Here is a 24,641-nt window from a genome sequence, read left to right as displayed (position 1 = left end):
TACGTCTCTCATTTTTCTCCCTCCCTCTCTCTCATATTCTCTCTTATGATGTTCAGAGATGGAAGTCTGAAGAGCTTAGTCAGTCTGGCTCACAGGTTTTGCCAGAATCATCCCATGCAGTTAACTCTGAAATGGGCTATACACCCCTCAAGTGGACGGCGCTGTTACATAATGAATTCCATCCTGTTTCAGAATGCTCATCAGGGGACTGCAAGCATTCAAGGAGACAGCTCAGAGGCAACTATGGATGGGCAGTAAATGTTGCCCAGATCCCAAAAATGAATTGTAGAACTATTTTACAGAAGGTCTTTTTTAACTTTAAGATGCTCTTCCTCCGTTGGGCTGTAAAAGTGCCAATCCTCAGCCCTCTACTCTACTCCCTGTATGCTTATGACTATGTGGTCAGATTCTCTTCTAACTCCATTTACAAGTCTGCAGATAATACCACCGTATTGGGCCATATGTGGAACAATGATGAGTCAGGGTACAGGAAAGAGATAGAAAGCTTAGTGACGTGGTATATTGACAACAACCTTTCCCTCAATGTCAGCAAGACAAAAGAACAGATCATTTGACTTCAGGAAGGGGGGCTGTGTATATGTTCCTGTTTACATCAATGGTGCAGAAGTTGAAAGGGTTGACAGCTTCAAGTTCTCAAGAGTGAACATCACTAATAGCCTGTCCTGGTTCAACCATGTAGACTCCATAGTAAGGAAAGTTGACCACTACTTTCTCAGAATGCTAAGGAAATTTTCCACATCCTCACTGACACTCACTAGTTTTTATTCATGTATTGTAGTACCTGTAGTTGTCTGTCCTATCTGAAGATGACAGGAAAGCCATGCAGGAGTGCTTTTAAAGTGGAAAACCTGTTGCATTGGTACAGTTCCACTCACTTCACCTTGGAATTCTGGGGCCAGTGGTACAAGCTGCCATCACAGTTGGGGTCATTCTTGGTTGCTGTGGATGACCGTGACTTCTGTGCTTTGTCATGCCCATCACTCTCCACGAAGCATTGCAAAATCGCTTTCCTGGGCGTTGGATCTCACTGTTGATCTCATCTGCCCAATGGTTGGGAGGTTTTACCTGTGATGTACTGGCCTGAATCCACTACCCTTCCTCAGCTTTTTTGCTCAGAGGCATTGGTGTTCCAATACCAGGCTGTTCAGCACACTTTCCACCACACATCTACAGAAGTTTGACAAGGTTTTTGGTGATATGCCAAATCTCCAAAGACTCCTGAGGAAGTAGAGATGCTGTTGTGTTTTCTTCGTAATATGATGAATCCAGGACAGGGCCCCTAAGATAGTGACACCCAGGAATTTGTAGTTACTGATCTTCTGATGATTTCTGGCTCATGGGCCTCTGGTTTTCCTTGCCTTAAGTCTACAATCGGTTCTTTGGTCTTATTGACATTGAGTGAGAGGTTGCTGTTATTACACCACTCAGCCAAATTTTCAATCTCCCTCCTGTATGCTGATTCATCACCACCTTTGATACAGCCCACAACAGTGGTGTCATCAGAAAACTTGTATATGATGCTGCAGCTGTGCTCTGCCACACAGTCACAGGTGTAAAGTGAGTAGAGCAGGGGCTAAGTACACATCCCTGCAGTGCTCCAGTCCTGATGGAGAACGTGGAGGAGATGTTTTTGCCAAATCAAACTGACTTGAGGCTGCAAATGAGGAAATCCAGGATCCAATTGCACAAGAGGGCATTGATACCCAATTCTTGGAGTTTACTCATAGGTTTTGAGGGGATGACAGTGTTAAATGCTGAGCTGAATTTGATAAAGAGTATCCTGATGTATGTAGCTTTGCTGCCCTCATGTTACAGGGTTGTGTGAAGAGCCAACGAGATAGCATCTGCTGGAGACCTGTTGTATCGGTAGGTGAATTGGAGCCGATCCAAGTCAACACTCAGATAGGAGCTGATAAGCTTCATCACCAGGTTTACAATCTACCTCATTAGTGTTTACCTGCACTATACTTTCTCTGTAGCTGTTACACTTAATTTTGCATCTGTTGTTTTCTTAGTACCATGAACAGTATGCAAGACAAACCTCTCACTGTACCTTGACAATAATATACCAATTCCAATATCTAGCTTTCAGTAGATGATCAATTATGTTCACAGTTTCTCTGCTGACCATGCTTAATTATAAAGAGACAATCGCTCTATATCCATTATCTGATAATGAGCTGTAACAATGACTGTTTTTCTTGTATGAACTTGACATTGAAGTCCTATGTATTATAACTGTGGTTGATGGCAAAATTAACTTAGTTAATTTCAGTAAAAATAGTGGTGAATCACAGAAGCATAACACTCAAAGAAATGAGGAAAGATGTAGAAGAAACTGGGCTGAATCATGCTGGATTGGTTGGCTGCCTGCACTTAACTGGGCTGGATGTAGATGTTCTATTTTTATTTTTATTAGTTTTTTTATACATTTTCTACATAACTACAGATTTTAAAAAAACCCAGATCAAAATGAAGGACATTGATACAGTGCAAAAATAAGCATACAATAACAATCTGATACAGAGAAAGAAAGTTGAAAAAGCACCCAAATTGAAAACAAGTAAAATTAGTGTCCTCCCCAAGCCCCACAACACAAAACAAACAAAGGAAACTCCAGACCACCCACAACACAATATAGAGACTATAAATCAGGACAATCCAACCCCCAAACTGTGAATACACTTAGCAACAGAAGATATTAATGCCTACTACCAAAAGAAAAAGGAGCTGAAAGCATGGGACCGAGAAAAAAAACCTTAGTTAGGAGGAAGGTTATAAAAGTACTCAATAAAAGGTTCCCAGACCTTATGGAACTTTAAGTCCGAATTAAGAATTGAATAATGAATTTTTTCAAGGTCCAAGCAGGCCATAATATCATTAAGCCATTGAGCATGTGTGGGCGGGGCAATATCTCTCCATCTAAGAAGGATTAAACGTCTAGCCAAGAGAGAGGTAAATGATAATATTTGACACTTAGACGAACTCAGACGTAAATCTGTCTCACCCCAGAAACCGAACAGAGCAAATAAAGGGTTTGGTTCTAGGTGGTGATTCAGAATATACGATAACGTTATGAAGACATCTTTCCAAAATTTCTCCAAGCTAGGACAAAACCAGTACATATGAATGAGAGAGGCCTCACCCCTTTTGCATTTATCGCAAAGCAGACTGATGTTAGGGTAAAATCGAGATAATTTAGATTTAGACATATGGGCTCTATGAACAATCTTAAACTGTAAGAGGCAATGGCGAGCACAAAGAGAGGTTGTATTAACCGATTTGAGAATCGAGTCCCAAGTCTCATCAGATAAGGAGGTATTTAAATCCTGCTCCTATGCCATTTTAATTTTATCCACAGGGGCACGTCGTAAGGCTGCTAATTTATCTTGAATACATGATATTAAACCTTTATCTAGTGGATTAATGGAAAGAAAAAAGTCCATAACATTTTTCTCAGGCATTTCAGGGAAGTTAGGAATTAAAGGAACAATAATGTGTCTAATTTGGAGATATCTTAAAAAATGAGCATTGGGCAGATTGAACTTAGCAGAGAGCTGTTGAAAAGAAGCAAAGTGATTATCAATAAAAAGATCTTCAAAATGTCTAATGCCCTTCCTATACCAATCATAGAATGCTGAGTCATACATAGTGGGTAGAAAAAGGTGATTATGTACGACAGGGCTGGAAACGGAAAAACCATGGAAACCATAAAATTTCCTAAACTGAGCCCAAATACGCAAAGTGTGTCTAACAAGAGGATTAACTATTAATCTGGACAAACTACTAGGGAGTACATAGCCAAGAAGTGCAGAGATAGATAGTTCTTTAGTGGAGCTCAACTCCATTGCCACCCAATTAGGGCACTTGGGCTGGCCATGGAAAAAGGACCAAAAGGTAGCACAACGTATATTGGCTGCCCAGTAATATAAATGAAAGTTAGGTAAAGCCATGTCACCCTCTTTTTTAGGTTTTTGGAGATAGACTTTATTAATTCTAGAGTGCTTATTCTTCCACAGATATGACAAAATAATAGAGTCTAAGGAATCAAAAAAAGATTTTGGAATAAAAATTGGGATTGATTGAAATAAGTATAAAAGTTTAGGGAGAACATACATTTTAACAACATTAATACGACCTACCAAAGACATAGACAGAGGTGACCATTGTACCAGACTCTGTTTTATAGTATATACAAGATAGGCAAAATTTTCACAGAAGAGATCTTTAAACTTCCTTGTGACTGTAATCCCGAGATAGGTAAATTGATTATGGACTACTTTAAAAGGGAGATCACGAAATGTTAATTCTTGTGCTTCTTTATTAATTGGGAAAAGTTCACTCTTATGTAAATTAAGTTTATAGCCAGAGAACTGGCTAAACTGGTCCAGAAGTGAAAACATTGGAGGTAAGGATGTAGATGGATTTGAAAGAAAAAGTAATAAGTCATCAGCATAAAGAGAAACTTTATGCTCAACACCCCCTCTCCAAATCCCGGTCAATTCAGGACAATTTTGAAATGCTATCACCAAAGGTTCTATAGCCAAATCAAAGAGAAACGGACTTAAAGGGCATCCCTGACGGGCGCCACGTTTGAGGTTAAATAACTGGGATTTCTGAAAATTAGTTAAAACAGAGGCAGTAGGACACAAATACAGCAATTTGATCCAAGAGATAAAACTTTGACCGAAGTCAAATTTTTCTAAAACTGCAAAAAGGTAGTTCCACTCTATACGATCAAATGCTTTCTCCGCATTGAGGGAAATAACACATTCAGGAATCCCAGTTGGAGGTGAATATAAAATATTGAATAGACGCCAAATGTTAAAAAAAGGGAGACGGTTTTTATTAAAACCAGTTTGGTCATCAGAGATAATACAGGGAATAACAGTTTCTAATCTATAAGCCAAAACTTTAGCCAAGATTTTAACATCAACATTAAGCAAAGAGATCGGCCTATACGAGGAACACTCTGTTGGGTCTTTACCCCTTTTTAATAAAAGAATAATAGATGCCTCATTAAAAGAGGGTGGCAATTTGCCGCAATTAAACAAGTCAGATAATACTGAGAATAACTGAGGAGAAAGAAGTGAGGAGAATGATTTATAAAATTCTACGGGGAACCCATCAGGTCCAGGAGATTTCCCTGAGGACAATGTAGAAATTACAAAAGATATTTCTTCTGATGATATAGGCGCATTAAGTTTGGCTTTAAAATCAGATGAAAGCGAAGGAATATTCAGATTATTTAAAAATTGATCAACAGAGATATTGTCATTCAAAGATTCAGAGGTAAAGTCGAGAATAGAAATTTTTGAATGCGTCATTAATTTCTAAATGATCTGATGTAAAGTCTCCGTTCTCCTTCCGGATCTTTGTAATATGTTGTTTGGCTTTGGAACGCCTCAGCTGATTGGCTAGAAATTTACCAGATTTGTCACCATGAATGTAAAAGCGACTCTTACTTTCGAGAAGTTGGCGTTCGACAGGTTGAGTAGACAAAAGATTGAATTTAGCTTGAAGTTCTAATGTAGATGTTCTATGAAGCTGACACCGAGCACCACAGAACTGTCCAGTGAAGTGTATTGAGGTCTTGGAGGTGAATTGGTCTCAGGCCGCACATGTTCCTGAAGTATTCACACTTGTGAATGAAAAGTTGGGGCATAACGTACCTCCTGTCAGAGGTAGGTGAACTAATTTAAAACAGTTATTAAATATCTGATATCGGAGATAATTAAAATAACTTTTAATTAATTTCTTACTTTTCAGATATTTTTAAAGTTGATTAAAACAACTTGAAGTATTGCCAAATTATTAAAATGTTGGATCAATATAAAACAACTTTAATGAAAACACTCTACCCAGTTCTGCAGAATGAACAGACTCAGTCAATTGAATGGGCTATATTATCCTGTGCCAGACCTGACAGGTGTGAAAGCAGACAAGTGGATTCTTCAACACAATGCTGCACAATTTTTACAAGGTGAGTCTAACCTGTTGGAACCCACGTGGAGATAATCAGCAGAATGGTGTGACAAATGAGCCAGCATCTGTCACTCACTATGCTCCAAGGCTTACTATAGATCTGCATGAGCCTGGAACTTAATTATATGGAAGCTGAAATTAATGATTTCCCAGTTGTAAACAGCCAGAAGGATTTGTCCCAACAGTGGGAATGAACCCAGGAGGACTGGAACAAAACAGGGGCAGAGTTAGAGAGGCTTCATACCTACTTATTGAAGAAAGAAAAATATTATGTTTGTGACTATTTGGCTTCTGAAGGGAAATTACATTGAGGTCAAGCAATGTCATGCCTAATAATCTAATTTGAACTTTGGGATATACATTTTGGAGTCAAGCATTAAATGACAAAAAACACGTTTTCAATAAGAATGTCTTAATGATTTGCCTTGACTAGTTGATGGATTTTAGATCTTGAGGAGTTAACTTTATGCTTGACCAATGCCAGTACAAGAGTCTTTTGGATCAGGTATGTAAGATTTGAACTTATGAAATAGGAATAGGCTAATCAGTCCATTAAGTGTACAGTACTCTGCCATTCAATAAAGTCATATCTGATCTTTAACGTCACTTTTCTGAGCTCTCCCCATACTTCCTTGTAGCTCAAAAGTCTGTCGGTCTTTGCTTTGAATATAGTAAGTGACTTTGCCTCTATGGCTCTCTGGTATAGAAAATTCCAACAATTTATCTATCTCTGAGAGAATAAATTCCATCTTAGTTCTGTACTAAATTGGCAAACTATTGAAACTATGCCCTCTAAATTCTAGTTACCTCCCCTTCAGGGAAAACATCCTCTCAATATCCACTGTGTTAATCCCTCACAGAAGCTAATATATTTCATTAAGATTATCTACCACTCTTCAGAATTCAAATGAATATAAGCCAATCTTTCAAACTTTCTTCATGCTTCAACTCCTTCACCTCAGGAAGCAAGTAAGTGAACCCCCTTTGCACTACCTCTAATGGCAGGATATCCTTCCTTAATTATGGGAATTAATATTATATGCCAAGTGTGTTATCATCATTGTTCTGGTAAGTTGGTTCAGAAGTTTTCTATTTTTATACTTCTTATTCCTTGTGATGAATGCCAACATTCCGTTAGCCTTCCTATCTACTTTCTGGACATGCCTGTCAACTTCTTGTGTTTTTTGTTTTAGGGACCCAGGTTCATTATTACCACAATCTTTCTAAACCAATCCTTTCATGAAACTGCCAACTATAGTGTGCTTGAACTTTTCTTAGCAATTTGGTCAAGAATATTACCTGTTAAAATCTATTTTCTGATTGCCCATTCTTAAGTTCATTACGAGGGGATTCTGTGCTCCTTGGCAGCAGAGGTACAATTCTTGAGAATCATCAACCCAGATTTTATTCTCCAAGAGCATGAGTGATGACAACAGTGGCAAAAACAATACTGTTACATTTTGGACTAAGTTAAGTAAAACTTCCAAAATACTTGGCAAGAACCTAGGACAGGTGATGAAAAGTATGTTTGGGTTTTATGAAGCAACTAAAAGGGGGGAGATGTAAAAAGTGCAGAGCAGTGGCTGGGGAGGTGTGGAGTTCCAGAGCTACTGATGACACAAATAAAATCTAGGATTGAATAGTGGAGGGCAAAACTATGGAGGAATTTGAAAACAAAAGTTAGAACTTTAAGCAACACACATAAAATGTTGGAGGAATTCAGCAGTTCAGGCAGCATTTCTGGAGAGAAATGAACAATTGACATTTCAGTCCAAGAGCCCCTTCATCAGTTTTAAATCTGAATCATGACTGATCCTGGGTATGGGGTGCATTTTACATAATAAACAGAAATGGGGGAATTAGCAGATGTTGCAAGTTGGACATGGGAAGCAAATATTTTGAAACACTTAAGTTTAGAAAGCCTCCTGAAGAGTTGTTGGCACTGCATTGGAATTAACACTTAGGCTCAGCCACAGAATGCACTTTCCTATTAGTGACGTCCAAAGTCATCTGGAATTGGATTCCAAACACCATTGCTTTCTTGGCCATGGTCAACAAATTCAGAACAAACTGAATTTAAATGCAGATTTATTCAGTCATGGAATTAACCCAGGCTCAGTAGTTCTTCCTTTTCTTTTACAAGCCTTTTGACAAATGTCCAAAGACAACAGCACTTTACAGCAACATTGAAAAGAAATGAGATAAGAATGTTTCTTGTATTTGCAAAACGTGGGCGGGTTCATGTCAGAGATTGTTGCAATTTCATTTCCAGTCATCGTTAAATGATTTATTGTAAGTAAATAAATTTGATGAAATAACCTCTGAATAAAATTTCATCCTATCAAGGAAGAACTGAAGGTGATATATAGTATATATAATTCAGATGCTGTAGACTTATCCTTTTCACAGTGGTTCCATGTTTTCAGCTAGAGACCAAAAGGGTGTGGTTACTGTGGTGAAGCACATGTCTATGTTTACAATACTTGTATAGTTGAGGCATAACCTTTCCTGGTTTGTCTGCAACTAGCTTCAAAATGACTCACCAAATAAAAGCAATGCAAATTAGATACGTTTGCTTTAAAGAAAATGAGTAGCTTTGACATTAGAAATCTCTTTGAACTTTCCCACCAGTGAGGTCATTGTTTCTAAAAATACCTACACACCTATCACACAAAACCCCCTTCTTCTCCCCTGCTCGTGACTCACCTGGTTCTGGAGTTGTGAAATTCCAATTACATACTAAAACCACACTAACACTTAACACTAATTGAAAAATACTGTTGATTTGGCAGAAGAGACAACAAGAACATGATAGAAGCTTAGTCTTGAAAGGCTCTTTATTCTTTCCAGTGGTTTCAGGTTCCTAATATGCAAGTTGAGCGTGACTTTGTGGTAACTGTGTGATAGCCACAACTCATTACAGTGTTGCCCGCTACCACCTACTTTCATTCCTGTAGTTGTGAGTAAGACTGAATGTTCAGTGTTGAACTGCTGGGAAAGTCTGACAGGATTACGACTCTAGTAATCTTTCCCAATTTATGGTTCTATCCATCAAATTACTATCAGTGAAGCCTGTTGTCTCAGAAATGCTTGTATTTGTATGCAAGGTTTACATGTGTCTGCTGAGAGTAGACCTTATCACACAATGTTAATGAATTATGCACAAAATAGATGAGCCCACTTATAGTTGCTGTGATTTTATATCCATCTAAAATTAATGGGATACCATTATTTTAATGCATTTCTCCTACATGACTTCATAATCTTTGTGGAAACCATGTTTATCAAAGGGAAACAGTTAATAACTTTCATCCAGAGAGAGAACAATATGTTTCCAGAGCTGGTACAATACGAAATGGAGGCAGGTTGAAATTTCCATTATTTTGGATTCGATGAAGGTTGAATGTCCTTTGCAGTTCTTTAGCAAATCACTCTGAAAATTACATAGTGCAGTGTATGGATTCAAAGAGCAAACTCATCTGAAAATTGCAAAATGTGTATTGGGAATGGGAAGCAGAATTACAGGTCTCTGTATGTGACCATTCCAGTGCAGAGGCTATTAAATGCATTGCAATGATATCAATCTGCATAATACAATTCTGCAGTGAGATCAGATGTGATAATGTACTAAAGGTGCCATCTGGGTTTCAGCTGTAAAGTGTGGCTGAAAGCCCAAATAAGTACAAAGTAAGGGCTCATTCATCTCTGTCTGCTACCAGGAAACCTAATTTATAACCATATAGTCATGCATAAATTGTCTCCAGTTCAACGGGCAATCCCACCACTGTGATGCTCAGGAACTTTATATACCTCATCTGGAGGTCTGAAGTTGCTAATGAGAAAATTTCACCCCTCCTGCCCCAAAGGAACCTTCTCCACCTCCCTCATACAGAACCATTTCAGAATATATTTTCATTTCTAATTCATCGTCTTTACCCCAGATCATCCAAGTTTTTTTTTCTCTTTTTCTGCCATTGTCTCGCTGGATTGATTGAGAGTTATAAATTTTTCTACCTGGCTGGTTATTTATTCTTGAAACTTGTACTTTACCTTGTTTCAGATTTTGGCCACTCTTCCTTTGTTATTTCCTTTTCTTTTCTCAGACAATCTTTTTCTTCATGGTCCGGTGTCACATTAGATAACTTGGGTACGGCATTCTTCTTGCCTTCCCTCCAGCACATTTTTATCACTATGGAGAAACTTGGGTCAGAGACAAGAAACTAATGTGAAGTCACCTCTGTTTTGGAACATCCTAAAGAAATTGCCAAGTTCACCAAACAGACTTGCCGTCCTGAAAATAGGAAGTACCACAGAACCCTGAGCTTGTGTTTACAGGGATGCTCTGTAAGGCAAATACATAACACCAGAAGATTTGACCTGAATCTTTGCCAAGTCTTTCATACCAAGCAAAGGGGCTAGTCTCCAGGTACCACATTAAAATGGTATTTAACATTCTTAAGAATCAGCTTGAGAGTTAATTTCAACAGCAAGCTGGCAAACCGGATCCAAGATTGGCTTTGCAGTAGGAGACAGTTGCAGAGCATTTCTGAATGGATACCTGTAACTGTTGGAGTCCCATAAGGATTGATAATGAGGCTAAGAATATAAATAATGCCTTGGACGTGGATGTGGAGGGCATGATCAGTGATGTGGATAATACGAAAGTCTGAGGCTCTAGATAGGTATCGAAGTGTTGGTGAAATGGATTGAAAATAATAGAGTTTAATCCAGGCAAATGTGAGGTGATCCATTCTGGGAATACTAACGATGTTAGGACATACACCAAGTATGGTATGGTCTGAAGGAGTATTGAGGAATAAAGGGACCTTGGACTCCAAGTCCATTGATCCTTGAAGCTAACAGCTCATGTAGATAACATGGGTAGGGAGGCATATGGGATATTGGCCTTGAATAGTCAGGTGACTGAATGCAAAAATTGAAAGCTGATGCTGCAGCTTTTTAAAAATCTCAGTTCGACCTCAGCTGGAGTACTGCTTGCAGTTCTGGTTATTACACTATAGGAGAATGGAGAAAATAAATAAGCTATGATCAAAACACAGGAGACTTGATGGACTGAATGGCCTAATTCTGCTCCTATGTCATATGGTCTTATGGAAAGATGTGCTATTACTAGACTGGGTGTAGAGGAGATTCTTAGGTTGTCGGGATGGAGCAGTTCAGCTATGAGGAGAGACTGGAAAAGCTAGAATTGTTCTCCCTGGAATGGAGGAGGTTAAGAAGGGACATGATTGAGGTATTTTACATTATATTAATAAGGTGGACTGCAGGAACATTTTCCCTGTATCAGAGGTAACCACCCAGGTCTGCCATCTTCTTGCAACCATCCAGCAGAAGGTACAGAAGTCAGAAATCCTAAACCACCCATTCTAGAACAGCTAGTTCTCTTCAATCACCAGGTTCTCGAACCAACTGGTACAATCCTAATCAAAGTAAAAAAGTAAAATTAAATTATTATTAATGTACACTGTAAGTACAAAGGAACACAATAGAATGAAGGAAAAACTGCATACAACATAAATGGACATACAACCAATGTGCAAAAGACAACCAACTGTGCAAATATGAAAAAAGAAAATTATATTAAATAAATTAGCAATAATTATTGTGAACATGAGTTGAAGAGTCCTTGAAAGCGAATCCACAGATTGTGGAATCAATGTTGGGTTGAATGTGGTTACCCTTCTGATTCATGAGCCTCATGACTGAGGGATAATAACTATTCCTAAACCTGGTGAGGCAAGTCCTGAGGCTCCTGTACCCCCTTCCTGATGGCTGCGGCTGTATCCACTGCTTTTTGTAGGGTTTTCCATTCGAGGACGTTGGTGTTTCTACACCAGGCCATGATGCAACTAGTCAATATACTCTCCACCTTACATCCATAGTGGTTTGGCAAAGTTTCAGATGACGTGATGAATGTTTGCAAACTTTTAAGAACGTAGAGGCTCTGCTGTGCCTTCTTTATAATGAAACTTGCGTGCTGGAAGCAGGGCAGAGCCTCTGAAAGGCTCTGAGGATAACACTGAGGAATTTAATGTTGCTGACCCTCTCGGCGGACCTCCAGTTTCCTCCTGCTGTAGTCAATAATCAGCTCTTTGGTTTCGCTGACATTGAGTGAGATGTTCGGTGATACTGTTGACCTGTTGTGCATGGATTCAAGTCACTCCTCAGGCAGAGAAGTTGACAAGTTTCATCACAAACCAATGTTGACAGAGTTCAGCAACACTGTGACTATTTTGATCACTTTGCAGTAAAATGGCCTTAGTTTTCTTTCTGGTAAAAACTGTTTTTCTTCTGAATGCTATTTATATGATGCTATGTCCCTGTGATGCTGTTACAAGTAAATTTTTCATTGCACCTATGCATAAATGTAATTGTGTATTTGACAATAAACTGAACTTCAACTTTGAACTAAAACTAGAGGATGCAGATTTAGAGGAGATGTTTAAGAGTGAGATTGGCTTCATTTAGAGAGTAGTAGCACTGAGTCTGAGGGAATGGATCAAGCTGGGTTGATGACAGCACTTAAGGAATGTTGAGATGAGCACTTGAATTGCCTGGGCATGGAAGGCTATGGACTGAATGCACAGAAATTGTATTTATACAGAAGGGTGCTCATTGAGTATTGGGGTCAAATCAGCTAATTTCTATGTTGTATGATTATAGGATTTTTACCACCTCCTCTTTAGTTAGGATGTGGTGTTAATGCAGACAACTGGACTTGAGTGTCGATGAGCCACACTAACTCACAATTCTTCTCCCATTCTGACATATCTGTCTGTGACTTACTTCTGCCAGTCACCCATGCATGATTTTGACTGGGTTGTTCTCAGTCTGATCAGCTGGGCATGTCACATACCCTTGCAATGATCAACTGCCACCTTAACTCATTTAGTCTCACACTACCTTTGTCTTATCCATACCTCCACCTTTTCAGTAACTGAAAACCAACTTGTTTTCTCGCTCTCTCTCTCTTCTTACGAGGGCTCTCGGACCTGAAGCTCTGTTGCTCTCTAGCACAGATGTTGCCCAACCTGCTGGGTAGTTTCAGCATCTTCTGTTTCTTTTATAGATTATCCGTGATCTAGTTGAACAGCAGTGTGGCTTCAATTGTCCTAATTGTCTTCCTTTCTTTTGTCAATCAGGTGGTGAATTTTGGGGAGGAAAGATGGCAGATCACATGATCAATAACAGAAATCTATAAGGAAGCCATCTGTACCAACAGGTTTACTCATCACCAATAAAAATCATATGGTTACTCGAATGTTCACCCTTGGTCTACTACCTCCTTCATCAACCGAGGAACAGCTGTTGGAACTCAACTCTGTCATACAAATTTTTGAAGTTCCAATTGTATCATGGTGTATTTAATCCAGCTTGCTGTTATATTTTAAAACATTTCAGCAGATATCAATATATTGAGCAGGTAACCATGTAGGCCTTGCAAAGTGCCAGCTCATATCGCCCATCTGCTACTTTCTGAGATATGGTCAAAAATGACAAGAGTCACAGCATGGAAACAAGTCTGTGTCAACTATTAGACACCCATTGACATTGACATTAAAATAATCAATTTTTATCCTCCCCACATTCTCATTAACCTCCCCCAGGTGCCACCACTTACCTCTATGCTTGGGGCAACTTACATTGGCCAATGAACATATCAACCCGCACGTCTTCAGAATGTTGGAGGAAATTGGAGGAGCCAGGCAAGGCCCACCTGGTCACAAGGAGAAAATACAAACTCCACAAAGAGCGCAATGGAAGCCAGGATTGAACCTAGATCAGTGAGGCTGTGTTGTCCCTCTCTTGAATTTCTTGAAGTTGTCTTAAGCTTATTGAGCTCCTTCAATGAAGGCAAAAGTGACTACAGATACTGGAGTCTGGAGTAGCAAGAGGAATGGAGGAATATTGGAGGAATGGAGGAATATTGGAGGAATGGAGGAATATTGGAGAAATGAGCAGCCTCTGTGAGAGGAAAAATACTGTATTGTCAATGTGGCAATGTGTTGATAGTTCCATTCCACCCACAAATGGATCCACTGAGTTGCTCCAACAGATTGTTGATTGAGCTTCATCAACGCAGCTACATTGTTAAGCAAGGGGGTAATATTCTGTCTTATTCATGAAGGGGATTACTTGGTTGGAACAGAATTGATTGGGACATGTAATGTTTTTGGCCATGGAGTTAACAAGTATAATAGATTTTTAAACTTTGATATATTAACAGCCTGGAAATTCATTGATAGGTAAGGTAATATCAGACATGGAATACGCTCAGGAAAAATGGACTATTACCTTTACTTTTGCACAAATAACATACAAAGTTCACACTTTTGAATCATTAGTAGCCAACTTGGTTAAAGAGGAAATGCTCCCCATTCACTCCCAGTATACATCAGCCAATGCAATGTTCATTCCTCAGTTTAGACATGTGAGGAGTATGAAGTCCTATTTGTCTGCTGCTGTGGAGCATGAATTTTAGAGCAGTAGAAATGATAAGAAATTAATTTTGGAACATTCTTGTTTCAAACCCAGAGCAGAGGTGATGCTAGTAGCCCTCTCCACTACAATACAAATGGGCAATTCATTCCTATATCAAGCATCATACTGAAGTGTCAAATTACAACAGATAATGCTGAAAACACACGTCAGAAACACCCGAGGAAAGAAAAATAGTGTTAATGTTCCAGCTCAAGGACCCTTCACCAGTTCTGACAAGTGGTCCTCAACCTGTCTCTGTCTCTCTCTCAAAGGCAACATGAGTGTGTCTGCAGATGCTGGAAAAAAATAAAAACACAAAATGCTGGCAGAACTCAGCAGGCCAGACAGCATCTATGGGAGGAGGTAGTGACGACATTTCGGGTCAAAACCCTTCATCAGGAGGTAAGTAACATGGGATGGTCGAGGGGGGGATAAGAAGTGGGGGGAGGGATGAAGTAGAGAGCTGGGAAGTGATAGGCTGGAGGGAAATGGGCTACGGGGAAGGTGGAGAATTATGGGAAATAAAAGAGAAAGCAAGGTAGGGCTGGGGGGAGATTATAGTGGGGGGGGGGAAGAGAGAAAGAGAACCAAACTAAAATTATAGATAAGGATGGGGTAAGTGGGGGGAAGGGGTATCAAGGTCTGTATCTCCCTCGCTCTCTTTGTTAATTGGAAAATTGAAATGAAAATAGAAAATGTTATAAACAGTCTCAGTACTTACAACATTTTCTATTCTCATTTCAATTTTCCAATGTCTGCAATTTTTTATTCAATGAATTGAAAAGTCAAATGATTTTGGAGATTTTTACTGTTCATTAGGCTGAGCATCTTAAAAGGATGACATCTTTAACAGATTTCAAAAAAATTCTAAACACTCTTCTCAAAAAAACCACAGAACTTTCCCCAAGTGGGGATGCATATGTCATGTAAATGAGAAGTAGAATCAGCTGATAAAATGAGATCTGGAACTTTATCTGACGTGAGCAACTGTCAGAAAATCACAAGTCAACTCCTACATTTCCTCTTCACTTTTCACACTTCTGTATCTAGGTTTACATTCTACATTTAAAGAAACTTTTAAAAAAAGGCCTCATGAAAAGTAAACAAAGTAGTGATAGATATTTCTCAGTGCTTCCATCATAGCAGGGACTTGAGTGAATTGGAAACTGATTTTTTTATCTTGTTAAAGTAGGATTACATAGGTAAAAATTTGTTAGGTAAGATGGTGAATTGGAGAACTGGGCATGGAAATTACCATGGGGAATTAATGACTGGTGCTTCTGAGTACTTGGACTTTTGTGCCAACCTTCTGATTTGCACTTAGTCTACCTTGAAGCACAGATTATTGAAATATTTAAATTTAGTCCTTGCAAATGAATGAATAAAACTGCTTTCCACTTTCCATATATCCAGTACATGCTGTGCTAACTTTAATTTTAGCCAGCTTATAATTATTTTCCTTTCATCATGCAAACTGCTAAATAAGTTAAAAATAACACAGAAAATACTGGAATTTGATGTGGACAGAGAAGCAGAGAGAAAAAAAAATTATTGACCTGACCACATATCCTGCCTGATGTGCTGAGGATTTCTAGGGGTTTGTTTAATTTCCATATCACATTTAATATAACTAGTTCCTAGCTGACAATATATATTGAAAAGGAAATAATTATTTTAGCTAATGCTTTTTGAGAGTATATTAGTTATGGATTCAGCATATTTTACTCTTGCATTTACAATAATTTTCAGTGCAGGAAAACGTTAAAAGATGGGAGTTATGAATGGGTACACATTACAGTGAATGGTATTTTGTTTCATAATTTAAAAGTATTTGTATTTCAATATATGTTGATTTTAATGTTATTAAATGATTTCTATTAAACAATATTGATTTCACTGAATTATTATTTTCATTTTCATTGTATAGGAATGAGTTTTATTACATGAAGGTTGGATTGTAATATTTAATCCTCCTGACTCTTGGTCAGTTTTGGCATTGGAGTTAAAGTGGGGTGGGATGAAGGTTATACAGAACAAGAAATATATAAAAAAAATCTTCCTTTGATACTTAGAATGATTTAGATTGCTTATCCTGTGAATTTGAAAGTCTGTATTTGAAATGTAAATGTCAACATACTGCAAGGTTTTTACACTTGATGCAATCTAACCCAAATAATTAAAACATAAATGGTCACTACATCAATTACAACTTATAGATGCAACCCAGAAGCAAATGTCAGATCCTCCAATCACAGGTCAAGGCACTTTCTTCAGGCCAGCAAGGGAAAAAAACAACTAGGGATAAAATCAATACTCCAACCATTAGTTAGATTAACCTTCAATTAATTTTTAGCAATCTATGGGGCTTTTCTATTGTTAAAGAATGGTCATAAAGATTTTAGAATGTATATTTTGGAGGAGTAATTGATTAGTTTATTGATAGACTAGTAATGTAGAAATAAAGGTGAATGAACAAATGACAAGTAAGAAATGAATTTACTATGTTCTCTCTTCAATTAAATTTTACATTTTATCTCACAGTTACACTTAATTTTATCATTTGTTGCAATGGGCAATACAGAGCCCATTGCAACAAGCTGTTTGAGTTTTTGGAAGGAATATTGTACTATTGTATAGAAGTATTCTGTTCTTGTTCTCCAACACATTTGCAATATAAAGATTATTGTGATATTTGCCTTCCTAACTGTTCTTGCACTTGTAAATTAATTCTGTATGATTTAAGTAGAAATATGCCAAATCTGTCTCCAAACTAATCTTTAATAATTGTTCTCCAGATTAAACATTCTAATTTATTATTCTTCCTACCAAAAAGAAGAATTGTGGATCTGTCCACAGTACCTTTCCTCATTTACCTACTCACATAACCTGCTTAAGTGATTTCATATTTCTTCTTGAACTTATTACAGTCTATTTTATCACAAAGCTTTGTATCATCAGAAAACATGGATAAATTACATTTTTCCATTGATTTGATTCCTGCACATTGATCCATTTATTCCAATCCTCAATCTGTACTCTCTCCATACTAATATATTAGCCCTATCTTTCTTTCCTTATCTTGAACACCAAACTTTACACGATCCCATATTGTATTTCTTTTGAAAATTTAAATATACCACTCTAATTGTCCCTATTTTAGTACCCTCTCAAGATAAACTAATAATGAAAGGATGTCATTGTATTTGTATAGAAATTTACTGTAAAAGTAATTTTAATCATGCTACCATGTAGAAATAGCAAAACTATTTGGCTTCAGTTTACTGAATCATGTAGTGGTTAATCATATTGGAAATTTTGTCTGTTTAAAATTTAGTCCCATTACATTAAAATATTTACTTATCTACTTTTTCAATGACTCAATTAATACATTATTATCTACTTTTGCTGATTTTTTTCCTCAGCAGAATCAGAATCTTATTTATTATCACTAAGATACGCTGTGAAATTTGTTGCTTTGCTACAGTAGTACCGTGCAAGTACTATAAATTACAAAAGCAACTAGTCTTTATAATTATATGGAAAAATCATAGAATTAAATAATTGTTACTGTTTATTAGCATATGTTTACAACAGTTAATAATTTGAAAAATTAGCAAATATCAACAACATCTGAATGAATCTTATCAATGTGTGGAATGTGCTATGTCACTTATTTAAGGCTGTAAGTTATGTCTTGGTGTTTTGATACATATTCTGCAGGGCACCTAGAAGTACTGCACATAGCCTGATACAGCTGCTGTAACAAAAGATCATGTCTCTTTAATGTAAACATGATTAATGTAGAGAATATGTGGATGAAGGAAATGATAATCAGGGAACTGAGCTGAATACTGACTCAGGAAATTTATTGCCATAAACTGTGCAAGGTGTATTTTAGTAAATATACAGTGTATGGCTGTGGATAAGCAAGAGGTATTTAGAGAATATTTTGGCTTGACCACCTAAATAAGAATAAAAAGCATAATAGAAGCTACAAGTTTTATCATTACATGTATTAGTTATCAGCTAATATGTAATTCCAAATTTCAATCATGACAAAGTGAAACTAACAATATCTTCATGAAGTTACTAGTTAAAATACCATGTGCAATATTAAATTATATATTTTAGGAGGAATTTTAAAACTTGAGAATGTATAAAGCAAATTTCTAACATTTACTAGTATAGGAAAGAAAAGTATAAGCCATAAGTTTTTCTTAGGGCAATTCAGATCAAGAGTCAAAACTACAGAAGAATAATAGAAACTGAATTTGCAACTATTCAGGTCTATATATATTACATATATGTATATTACCTGTGTTCCAAGGCTTTGCCTAGTTTTATCATTCAGGATACCATCAAGGTATACTGAAGTAAATAGAGGAGATTAGGAAAATTGGAAAGAAACTAGTTGAGATACCAATTTGTGAGTTTATTACAATAAAAAGAAAATAATTACAATGTGGCAAGGTGATGACCTCATACACAGAGGACTTCAACTGTCCTGAACTTAGGAATATTTTATGTTTTAGTGGTATACATCAATATAAATTGTTGGTAGCTATTAATGTAGCAGTAATACACACAAAATGCTGCCTAGCCTGCTGAGTTCCTCCACATTTTGTGTGTATTACTTTGATTTCCAGCATTTGCAAATTTTCTCTTGTCAATGTATCAGTGATGATACCATTTTAAACATGGGATAATTTTAGTGGAATGATTTTATAAACTTAAAAACTATGGTAGCATCTTGGATTATTGTCTGTATATTATTCACAAAGATAAAAGCAAAAGTCACACTCCCTGCTACTTGAATTATCATTTTTTTCAACAAATATACAAAGTATTAAGATACACCTTGCATTTGAATACTGAAATCATGTGGTCTACTGCAGAATCTACAGTATTAATCATTTTTAATTTGCAATATGGAGGTAAATTGTGTCACATCTAAATTTGTCGTTGGCTTCATGTGCCCAGTATATTGACTGACATTAGTATGCTTTGCACAAAGCTCAAGCTGTATAAAGAAACTAGTAATTAAAATTTTCAGTGTTAGTTCATCATGGCTTTAATTATCAGATGGACTTAGTCCAAAGTTTGCGTGTTCCAACACAACTCCATAAATTGAGCATAGAAACCAGGCTGACATCTTAGCACAGTATAGTATATGAGTTATCATCAAGATGTTAAACTGAGACTTTAGTTGCCTATTCAAATGCCTCAGTTAGGTATGAAAGTCATGAACATAAATTGGTCAGATGCAATATTTCACAAGTGCTGCTGTAAATTAAGCAAAAAGAACTTTGTTGAAAGACCATTAGAAAGTTATCTCTCCTTCTCTTGCTTCATAGATGCTACCTGAAATTGAGAGTATTTTCATCATTGACTTAATTGGTCATTTATTTTAAGGCTCTTTTTGGAACTTTATTGTGTAAGGAATGCCTGCCACACTTCCCCACAGAAAAGTATTTAAGTTTATAATGTGGTTTGAATGAAATGCTATATAAATGAAAGTTACTACTTTAACAAAGTATACTAATTGAACTAATGCAAAGCACTTTTAAACTTTTTGAATCTTGATAAAGTAAATTCATTTACATATCACAGATGAATATAAAGGAAGTGAGTGATTGATCTTGCAACTTCTTTTAAAATCTAAACTTTTTTATTATAATCGGGTAAATTTCTTTAATTTCAATCAATCATCATTTAAAAAAAATCCAGTTCACTTTGAAGAAATTCCCCAGGAATAGTGTGGTTGACTTGCCACTTTCTAACAGGCTAATATAGACAAGGCAAATATGTCAGGAAATGTCCTGAATAAGAATGACTTCAATTCGATTGCTTCCAGTTTTCTACCAGCACAGTGAGGTAGTGTCCCTAAGTGATGGGGGAAACCCCAGCGCTGACTAATAACAACTGAGCAGCTTCTCAGCAAGCCAGGGGCTGGACCAGGGGATTTCACCCAGCTATGTATCCGACATATTAATAGCTTGGAAAGGCTGATAGACAGTTGAACAGTGGTCTAGCTGATTAGACTGTCGCACAGTAAAGCACTCAACAGTATCTCTACAGAAAGACTTGTCTGAACCCAGTGAATACCGTCCAGCCCTTGCTCTGAGTTTGAAATTTATCTGCAATGAATGAATGCTCTAAGTCCTGTCTTATTCTCTGCGTCTCTAGTAAAGGAACAGCTTATCACTGGAGTTGAGATATTCTCTACTGTCAGCAGCTTCAACAGGTAAGTTACAATTTATAACCTTTTTTTTTTACTTACCAAAGAAAATTTAAAATCTATTCCAGGTAAAATAGAACACATTATTTTTGAGATATGCTGGGATTGCTAAAATTAATTTAATCAAAGTAATTGGTTCTTTTTTTTGTAATAGCCATCCGCGGTAGTATACAACAATATTATGCATCTGTGAACTACACCATTCCATAACTGGCACTTGTTCAGAGTGTTGGATGGCCTGTGTAACATTGTATACTATTTCTGTATATTACATTGTTCTGTCCAGTATGAGCAACTTACCTTTCAATATTCTTCCTTCTCCTATGTATCTTTCTTCCGAGATGCTTTGTATAATGCACTGGCCAATCCATACATCTAACTTTCCTGCTTCTGGCAGCTTAGCTGTAAGAAATAATGAGCTACTTAGCTCTGCAAACCATACACCTAGAATGTTAAAGAAGGCTTGTAAAATATTCAGTTAGAAGAATAAACATTGGCATCTGTTTTCTGTTTGTGCAATAGGCACAGGAAACAGACAAAAGCATTTTCAACGAAAAGCCGTATTACACAGATGCTTCAGACAGCCACATAAACCACAAACAGCATCGGAACACCTGCCGATGTAAACAAAGCTGCTCACTTTCTGCCTGGGCGTTAACATGCTCTACAATCAACATAACTAGAGTGCAATCCGCTGTCTTTTCAGTGCCGTAGGCAAGCTTATGACCAAGAAAAACTTTGAAGTCACTCTTGGTATGTAAAATTAGTAATGGAAAGGTGGGTAAGTAGCTAAAATGGTTCATGATATACAAAAGCAAATTGCTAGAGGATAATAATCTGCTAAAGTTGGCATTTGCAGATGATGGAAAACTAATGATTTAGGATTAATTCCAGAAGGAGCACTAATGATGTGTATTGCTCTCAAGCATTTTCTGATAGAAGTTGTGTTGGATGACGTCTTTTTCATGTAAGTTTTCAAACATGGAAAAAATTGGCCAACAACTTCCTGGTGCTATGTTATCATTTCCTTTATCTTATTCTGATTTAGTTGCTCTAAAATAATGATTATAACTTTAAAGAAATTAGATACACGTTATATTTCCAGTGGCTTCTGCACGTGTAAAAAAAATCTACTTAAGTGCAAACATTAACTAACAGCTATCAAATTCATCATAGTTGACTGAGGAAGCCATTTCTCTTTGATTTCCCAGGGCAAATTTCATCACATCAGTACAGAGGCTCAGTTTGCAAGATGAATCAAATCTGTTCAACATAGTAAAAGACCCTTGCCTTGGTTTGACCAAATTCTGCATTCTTCTGCTGAGATCCTATAAGTTTTGTGGCATGACATTGTAATTGAAATAATTCTCCCAGCAGAGAATGATTCACAGGTGGGTCTTGCCCAAAGTTAGAGTGGAAAAGCAATATAGAGCAAGGAACACTAAAATTTTGATCCATTAGAGGAAGAGAGTAGTCAAGCAATTGAAGTTGAGGTCTATGGCCATCAGCTTCCATCTGTATTTTTATAGATGTTCTTGTTTAGTCATCTGCATTCTTGCATGGAAGAACATGATTTTAACTCAATTAAAGTAAGACTAAAACCACTCCTGAATTACTTTCATAATTTTATTTGTAAATTGTGCATCAGATTCAGATTATATTGGTATTCCCTTTTAATTTACTCTTCAGAGTCATCTCCACAAACAATACTGCTTTTATTTTTATGACTTGTATTTTGCGGAAATTCCTTACAACATCTGTTCCTTCCCTGTGGGTAAATCAATGTCTGCAAAGCTATCTACAACAGATGAAGCAAACTAAAATATTTTCAACTTACTGTCTGTTTTGTTCAGCTTCTCAGAAAAACAGGTTATAAAAAACTGCATACTACAATGAATTATGAAAGGAAAATGTTGCCAATCAGTTTCAATCAAGATGAAACTACCAAAAGGATCAAACTTTTGAGCAGTTCCATTAAAATGACGGAACAGTACTACTCTGTTGCATCATTCAGGAAAATTTTAGCCACCAGATTCAACTGTTGAACACCATAAGTGTATTCCTTTAAGCTTAATTTTGATATGATACTTGAACTTCTGTTTGACATTAATCCTTGTGGTTTTATTTGTCCATTGGTCTTGGGTTTGATTTGATCTGTTCATCTGTTCCTTATTATGTTTTCTTCTTTTTTCCAGAATAAAATCACGCTTCTGCAGTACGATCACAAAACACTGGAGAAAAGGTGTCAATCAGTTGCTCAGTAGCTAGTGTAGGATCTGTTTCACAATTGCTACAGCTACATCTGGTTACTGGGTCTCTGGTGGCATCACCTAACTACCTACCACAGGAATTAAGAAAAGCCACTTGAAAAGCTTGTAATTATGCTTGGAACATGACAGTGATATTACATTGCATGCTTAATTTCATACCCAAAATTTCCAATTTTAGAACTGGAATTTTTAATCAGCATCAATACCATGAATCATTCTCCTTTTCATGGAAATCAATAGCCCAGATACCAATTCCATAGCACAGGATGTTCTGACAACTGTTCATCTCAAGCGCACAGTCTTTCCTTTGCATGTCATTAAAAGATCATGATCATTCAGTGATGTCAGTTTATAAAACACTTTGTTGCTATTAGCCAAGGAACGTTTGACTGGCACACAAAACCAATAGCAATCAAAAGTCTAGAGGAAATGTGATTGTTCTGAAATGTTGGCTCTGTTTATCACGCCACAAGTCCAAACCTGCTCTGCATTTCTGGCAATTTTCTGTTTTAATTTCAACAACGAGGTCCTTTTATAATATGAAAGCTTAGAATGCAAATACTGATAGCATGATGCTAGAATTTTACATTAATAACAAAGTTTCTTTAAGGTAATCATAACTGGGGGTCAGTTTCTACTGACAGGAGAAGGGCCAAAGGTGGGTTACTGGCGCCTTAAAACCAGTCACTTCAGGCAGATGGGGCTTGTCAGCCATGGTTGGCAACTCAACGAGGAGAAGGAAAACCCTGATCTCAAACCTCGGCTGCCTTGCAGCCATACCCACTCACGGGAAAGGCTTCGGGAGTAAACCCTGAGGAAAAATCCTGAGCTGGAGTCCCTGAGGCAGTCCGACATGGTGCTCAATGCTGGCTGGCATCTCCTGGTACCAAGCCGTACTGGACTCTGCTGTTTCTTTGGATTCATCAGCTGTGTGGGGAGGTGGAGACCGCTGCATGGGCAACAGCTTGCTCTCTATATCGCACTGCCCTGGCTTGTGTATCCCGTAGACAGCTAGGACGCAACATCCATGCTCGATCCTGACCAACGGAGGGCCTCAAATTTAGAAAACAAGCAGTTCAAATAATGAAACAGGATTCATCGAGTTCCTTCAACCCCTACTGAAGAGATCAGTCTCTATGGTGTTAATTATTTGTTAGAATCCTTCACCAAGCTCTCTGACTCGACATATCATTGTTAATGCAAATCTGCACTCCGGCCTTTAGCTCCAAATTTCACTAGATCGCCACACTATTGCACCAATGATTGTAACTATATTGTTTCACTCTTGCACGTAAATATTATTGTCCTCTATACAGTAACTTAATTTGAGTCACTAAGGCACGAGCATCTTTAATGTAAGCCCAGTGGTGGCCATTAGCCTCGGGAGTATTCCCCTGAAAAGACTTCTCTGATTCTTCCCCAGTGCTTACTTCTGAATTCTGATGGAATTACCCTCTGTGTCACTGGGCCCACTACATTTGACGTATGACTCTCCACTTTACAAAGTAAACACATCACTTACACAAAAACAATAAAGTCTTCTTGCATAACAGGAAATAACATTTGCTTATCACAATGTTACATTATTAGTCATTACAATTTTTGTACAAACAGATTTTTTGCTA

The 24,641-nt window shown here is 37.3% G+C and overlaps 1 protein-coding gene across 9 annotated transcripts in view; it reads right to left on the bottom strand.

The window, feature by feature from the left end:
* The window catches only part of cmc4 (C-x(9)-C motif containing 4 homolog (S. cerevisiae)), a 75,430-nt gene that overhangs the window by 20,606 nt on the left and 30,183 nt on the right, over positions 1-24,641 (bottom strand). For 2 of the 9 annotated variants that reach the window (XM_059977238.1, XM_059977239.1), the window contains exons 3-6: positions 21,047-21,148; positions 13,649-13,744; positions 10,057-10,195; positions 3,347-5,696 (exon numbers count right to left, since the gene is read on the bottom strand). In XM_059977238.1, the coding sequence (XP_059833221.1) occupies positions 5,561-5,696; positions 10,057-10,195; positions 13,649-13,744; positions 21,047-21,148 (473 nt within the window). In that variant the 3' untranslated portion in view covers positions 3,347-5,560. The other 7 variants (XM_059977242.1, XM_059977240.1, XM_059977241.1 and 4 more) reach the window with 6 other exon arrangements.

Source organism: Hypanus sabinus, chromosome 8 (assembly GCF_030144855.1).
Source record: "Hypanus sabinus isolate sHypSab1 chromosome 8, sHypSab1.hap1, whole genome shotgun sequence".
Classification (NCBI taxonomy): domain Eukaryota; kingdom Metazoa; phylum Chordata; class Chondrichthyes; order Myliobatiformes; family Dasyatidae; genus Hypanus; species Hypanus sabinus.
This window is presented reverse-complemented; position numbering and strand designations above follow the sequence as displayed.